Source organism: Limulus polyphemus, unplaced genomic scaffold (assembly GCF_000517525.1).
Source record: "Limulus polyphemus unplaced genomic scaffold, Limulus_polyphemus-2.1.2 Scaffold1670, whole genome shotgun sequence".
Taxonomy (NCBI): domain Eukaryota; kingdom Metazoa; phylum Arthropoda; class Merostomata; order Xiphosura; family Limulidae; genus Limulus; species Limulus polyphemus.
This window is the reverse complement of record NW_013667280.1, coordinates 17,755-24,794: the sequence shown is the minus strand read 5'-3', so window position 1 is coordinate 24,794 and position 7,040 is coordinate 17,755. Positions and strand designations below refer to the sequence as shown.

General features: G+C 34.8%; 1 protein-coding gene across 1 annotated transcript in view; it reads right to left on the bottom strand.

Moving 5' to 3' along the window:
• The window catches only part of LOC106464503 (high affinity cAMP-specific and IBMX-insensitive 3',5'-cyclic phosphodiesterase 8B-like), an 80,227-nt gene extending 75,545 nt beyond the window's left edge, over nt 1–4,682 (bottom strand). The window contains exon 1 of the mRNA XM_022392239.1: nt 4,631–4,682. Coding sequence (XP_022247947.1) covers nt 4,631–4,657 — 27 coding nt within the window. The 5' untranslated portion in view covers nt 4,658–4,682. The remainder of the gene's footprint in view (nt 1–4,630) is intronic.
• Nucleotides 4,683–7,040: the final 2,358 nt, after the last annotated feature.

The following is a 7,040-nucleotide window of genomic DNA, read 5'->3' as shown; positions in this document are numbered from 1 at the left end:
ATTAAGTTAGAATCTATCAATACATTTTAAGAAAAAATCGCAACATTACCAAAAAAAAAAAGAACTTGATCTGATATCAATATGCGAGACTTTAGGTTTAAATGAATGAGTCAGTTTCGGAGTAAAAATATCGATGACTGAACGTTGCTACTACATTGTTGTAGAGTTTCAAAATATCAAGAAAACGCTATACAAAAAACTCACATTAGATATAGGTTTCACACATGCACATTTTTTTTTATACAAAACTCGTACGTTATCACGTTTTTATAATCCAAGTCTTTCTGTATTAGTTGTATAACGTCAAATGAATACTGTGTTCGTTATCAAGGCGTTGTGATACAAATAACTCAGAAATGTTTGTTTGATGAAGGGTGTTAGAACGATAACAAAATGAAGGTAAGGAGGAGTGGCTTATAGCACTTGAGTTGTTGTACTTTACGATCTCACACCTCGAGCTACGCTAACGAATGAATGACTCATTTTTTTATCCACTTTTCAGAAGCATAAGATTAAAATTAAGCTCTATATCTGAACAATTGACTTTGATCTTGTATATTTTTTAACTTCTAATTCAGTGTGTGTGTGTGTTTACTTATCGCAAAGCCACATCGGGCTATCTGCTGTGTCCACCGAGGGGAATCGAACCCCTGATTTTAGCACTGTAAATTTATATAGCATTATAGCTCTCTAGCTTTTTTTTGTTATATTCGATCTACACATTCAAAAAGAGGGGAGATATATAACATTTCAATTACATGAGCGATGGGGGGGGGGGAGAGAAACAGTTGTTCTTAATATTTCTATATACTGTTATAACCGTTTTCGCAAGTTTTATGAAATTAATATTTATGAAAAAAAGGTAGCAAAATTCGAACATTCCATACACAAAAATCGATAAAAACAGGAATATGTGTCAAAATATCCCCTAGTGGCTCTTAAGTAAGACTGAAAGCTTATAACGCTAAAAACTGGGTTTCAATACTCGTGGTGGGCAAAGCTTTTTGCTTAACAAGAAAAGAAAGAAATTCTGTCAAAAATTAAATAAATAAATGTTGGAATAACTTCCTTTATAGTTATCTGTTAATTGCTAATTTTTCTTTTTATATATTTGATTCCAATACCTTAAGAAAATCAGTAGTTATAATAAATACCTTGTATGCTACACTGCTTATTTAATTTCCCATTTCCCAGAACGGGGAACAGGTTAGCTTTCTTAAACAATTAACATCATAGAATAGTTAAAGGATCAGCAAATATACACAATTTATTACAGGGTCGTTTCAGATACATGTTGCTTATTGTAATTGAGAAAAAATAAATTTACATTAAATCCGAATATTGAAATCAATGAAAAAACGGCGGTAGATTTCGCTCTCTTGTACTTGATTGTATAGTTACGATATTTACCGATAGGTCGGATTCTTTGAAACAGTTCCTTTAACCATGACAGAAGGCAGCAGTAATATTAACTTCCGCTGTGATATGATGATACAGATTGCGAGGTTAGTAAGATGATATTTTGTTGAGTTCTGTTGAATGTTAACAAGAGAACAACGTTATAAGCTTCTAAATTCTCATACTACCGATATGATTATTGAAATCAGTTTACAACACGTTTAACGGCAATCAGACTAGCTTTTTGAGCTTATCTTCCTTCTAACGGACGTTAAAATGAAAAGTACTCAATGAAGCAGACTAAAAACATTTTATGTCAGATGATTTTGTTTGTTTGTTAGGCTTAACACGTATATAAAAGTTTGAAATGACCAACACATAATACAGGGTAGTAAATATGCTTACGGCCTGGCATGGCCAGGTGTTTAGGGCGCTTGACTCGCAGTCTGCGGGTTGCGGGTTCGAATCTCCCTCCCACCAAACATGCTCTCCCTTTCAGCCGTGGGTGACGGTCAATCCCACTATTCGTTTGTAAAAGAGTAGCCCAAGAGTTGGCGGTGGGTGGTGATGACTAGCTGACTTCCCTCTAGTCTTACACTGCTAAATTAGGGACGGCTAGTGCAGATAGCCCTCGTGTAGCTTTGCGCGAAATTCAAAAACAAATATGCTTACATAACAGTTGCTACCTTACGTTTTTATAAACAATGTGGCCCCCCAGTGGCACAGCGGTATGTCTGCGGACTTAAAACGCTAGAAACCGGGTTTCGATACCCGTGGTGGGCAGAGCACAGATAGCCCTTGTGTAGCTTTGTGCATAATTAAAAACAAACAAACAATGTTTTCACAAAATTTATAGAAATTCACCACATTTAACGCGATGAATTGTGAATCTACTGCGATGAGAAATTCGCAAGGAAAACTTTATAGAAAATCTTGTGCAAACACAGTAGATGCTTTGTGAAAAATTGCGGAAATCCGGTTCGATACACAAGCTATCCTTGAAAATAAATAACGATGTGATTCGAAATTTGAGCTAAAAACATTAGGTATTTTTATCAGAAAAATCTATTGAATAAAATAAGATGCTGTAAGAGATTTTCTAAGTGTGGAATGGTATTTTACATTTCTCGGGGGCGGATACTAACCGAGGTCGAATGTGACGACCCTTACTAACGAAAGTACTATTTTTGAAAGGTTCTTCATTTGTAAAACATAATAACGAATATTAATAGAATGCTGAACTTAATTTGTTTAAAACAAGCTGCTATAGAAAAGTTATAAATTAGCCAAATCGCTTTAATCTTTTAAAAACAAGTTTGTTTGTTTGTAATTAAGCACAAAGCTACACAATGGGCTATCTGTGCTCTGCCCACCACGGGCATCGAAACCCGGATTCTTGCGTTGTTAAAACAAACGTCAATTCAGTTTTTAAAGGCAAACCTCGCTTTAATCTTTTTTAAAAATATATTAATTCATTAGGTAAACCATCCTGATTCCGCAAAGATACTATAGGAGTGATGAGGTTTTAGAAGTGAATTGATCAAATACTTGTTTTGCCATTCTTGTAGCAGAGATCTGAATTTGTAAGACTGAATCTCTATGTAATTCAATCGGTCCAGTTTACTTTTGTTTGCTGAAAAACGTTGGAACTTTTTGTTATTAGTTTGTTCTGGAAACTAATTACAGCTAAATTATTTGTTTGTATAACATCTGTGGCGCCCACGTTCGATAGTCTTCTTTAGCGTTGCGTTTTTCTTGTTTGAATCATGATTAACATGATTTAATCAGGGGGAGAATGCCGCATTCATTTACATGCGTCTTCCTGTCTGTGTGTATTTCTGTAAGATCAACTTATAACAGCACGTTTATAGTAGAAAGTATATAACAACGTTTAAAAGCAACGGAAGAATTAGATTACTAAAACATTTTATTTCTTGTATTAAAACAAAACAGAATCATACTTCTAAGAAATCAGTAAGTATATCAATGTTATACTTTGGTTTCTTTTTCTAAGCAAAGTCGAGCTCTGCGTTGAAATGTTCAGAAACGAATAATAGTTTGTTTGTTTTTGAATTTCGTGCAAAGCTACACGAGGGTTATCTGCGCTAGCCGTCCCTAATCTAGTAGTGTAAGACCAGAGGGAAGGCAGCTAGTCATCACCACCCACCGCCAACTCTTGGGCTTCTCTTTTACCAACGAATAGTGGAATTGACCGTAACATTATAACGCCCCCACGGCTGAAAGAGCGAGCATGTTTGGTGTGACGGGGATTCGAACCCACGACCCTCAAATTGCGAGTCGAGCGCCCTAACCACCTGGCCATGCAGGGCCAAGAAACGAATAAATGTAGCTAAACAGACTTAACGAAAAAGTCCTACTCATAGTTGCAAACTAAGTTATGTAAATGTTCTAGCTTAACAACAAACAGTTCACGAATATGGCCACAGTATTGCACTGTAATGACATATTCCACTGAAAATAAATACGGTATTACACGGTTAATGATTGCAGTATTGCACAACAGTGACACATTCTACTGAAAATTAATAAGATATTACACGGTTAATGATTGCAGTATTGCACAACAGTGACACATTCTACTGAAAATTGATAAGGTATTACACTGTTAATAACTGCAGTATTGCACTACAGTGACACATTCTACCGAAAACTAATAAGGTATTACACGGCTACTGGCTACAGTATTACATATAATGAAACATTCCACTGTATAGCACAGTTAATTGCTAGGACATTAGACTAAGGTGGTACACAGTAAATTATTACGCAATTACACAATAAATTTGTAAGATCTGACACGGTTAATTACTACGATATTATACTACAAATACTGAGGTGATGCACAGTAATTTACCGTGGAATTACACAATGAATTAATAAAGTTTAGCATGGGTACTTACTAAGGTATTAGACTATTAACTACCAAGGTGATACATAGTAAAATACTAATGTTTTACTCTACATATCAACATATATTACTTCGGTCAAACTCTGTAATTTGTTTCTCAGGCACACTTGCAACTGTCAGTATTAATAATACAAAATATAGTTGATGTCATAAGACGACAATGCAACGGTCAGTATTAATAATACAAAATATAGTTGATGTCATAAGACGACAAAATTAATAAATTAATGTCTTTACAATAAGTTTGAGAAATTATGGAGAGTCTTTTCTTATTTCACACAAAATAATATAAAAACGTCTTACCTTTATTGTAGGTATAGTAAGGCACATCGGTCCCCACTTCAAGGTATTACTGGTTCTCTGTAATTGAAACAAACAGGAATATATCACTCACAAATCACATGATTAATAAAACTACATGAATACTAGATGGGCACACATTAGAGCGCATACTTTCACTACACAGCTCTGATTATATTTGGCCCTCAAAAACAGGAAAATGTGTCCGTAGTTATCAACGGACACGGACCATTTTTGGCTGGACAATGAGGAATAATATTCTACATATGTCCACCGAGTTTCACCAAAATCCAATCATTTTTGATTGAGTTATAGAACACAAATAGTGTAAAAATCGGTCCCCATTTTAACAGATAATGCTTTTTTTTTCGTGGTTGGGTCATTGGTCCAAATGTATACTAGCTTTCGTCCAAATCCATTCAGTCTTTTCCGAGAGGTCGTGCTGACAACACAAGTGTGAAAACACAACCTTCGCCACCGAATAATTAGGGATGTGTATCTCATCATAGTAGTCGATACGATACGCATCTAGATACAGAAGTTTTGCCAACGGTTTGTTACAAAGTTTGACAGTCTTGTCTGTAATTTATTATCTATATTACTAACATTGTCTTATTTAAGTACTTCACACCTTACAGTGCTTTTTCAAATTCTCAGGTTTGATCAACTAAATGGTAGCTGGCAAGAGAAGTAAAATAACATAAAGTTCATATATGTCTATCTATTTTTGTTATTATTAATTTATTATGTTACTTTACATGTAATGTTTTTGATAAAAGCAATTAAGACAACACGTAGTACTCAATACTGATCTTCCTTTATTGAATCATTAAGTTTTAGCAAAAATACTTTATCAAAAATTATGTTTTTTTCCTGTACAAAATACTTATAATGTTTACTGAAAGCTTGCCACATTTCGTAAAGATACATGAATCGTATCACGGCTTCACAATACGATTATCGTATCGTATTGCTGTATCCCCCCACACCTTTAGTAATAACCTACACTATAAAACAAAGAGATTATTTATATTCCCGTAAAGGAAGTGTTACTGAGATCAAGAATGGTTAAAAATAGCACAAGGAAACTATCCTCAGATAAGGCATGCGATTTCAACCTATAAACTCCAGAATTACTTTACACCAACACCACATAAAGCAGACTTGGTGTTAAGTTGGTAAAGAAGGTTGTGAAAATAATGTAAATAATTACCGACCAGTTAATTTAACAATTATTGAAAACGTAATAAAAAAAAGAGTTATAAAATGTCAAGATTTTTCTTAAATTTTCAATTCGGAAAAGTGTGAATATAGAAGATGCACTCAATTGATTAATTAAATAAATTATTATGTTAATGATAATACCATGTACTCTGTTTCTTAGATATATCAAAAACTCTTGATGGGATATTACAAAAACTTTTATAAAAACCTATATTGAAATGGAAAGAAATGCAAATGGGTTTAAATATTTGTTTCGATAACGGTGTGGTTTATCTTTTAACTTTTTTTTTGCGGCCGTTTATAAACGACGAGCCGCTGGACCGTATGTTACTAAACCTGGCATGTACCCTTATCCCCCCGGGGGGTGACACAGATTGGAGTTTGGATCCGATCACTCTTGTAACCCCCGAGGGTCTTGTGTCTTCTCCGTGCCTCGTGTCAGTTTGTGGTATTTGCAAGGCAATCTATTTCCGCTCAAGTATGACATAAGTCTGCTTTACAACGGGAAGATCGATCAGGAAAATTGAGAAGTTCGTTTGTTTTGTTTTTAAATTTAGCGCAAAACTACTTGAGGGTTTCTGCGCTAGTTCAGCGTGATACTTACAGAAAAAAGTCTTGGAGGACTAATCTACAAAAGTACCAGAGATGGAAAGGACGACGTCTCGAAAATCTTCCTTATTTCTTCTTCGGGTCAGCTTGCACCGATGCTATATCAAGAGAATTGAAGTGGACGTGACGTGATTGGTTGGTGGTTCTCGTGCGTGTTTGGTGGAATAAATGATTTGACCAATGGTAACTACAAACTGCTGATTTCTAGGCCCGAGTATTAAGCAGTGATTTCATCGTGTTAATGTGTTGATGTAGAAATATTTTTTGAATTTTCTTATTTCCCACAATCTATCTGAATTGATAAGTGTGTAACTGTCACAGTTTATTTTATGTCCAGTCAACATGGTATGCTCTGTGTCTTCATCAGTATTGTGCAGTCTTTATGTTCTTTATTCTTGCCCCAAAATATCTCCCAGTTTCTCCAATATAAGTCTGTTTACAGAAACACGGTATTTAATAAATGGCGTTTTTGGGTTTCTCATCTGATGTTCTTTGTCTAGTTCTGGCAAAGCTAGATCTGAGTGTTCTGTAAGACTTCCAGATGACACCAATGTTGAACTTTTTAAACTACACTTTATCT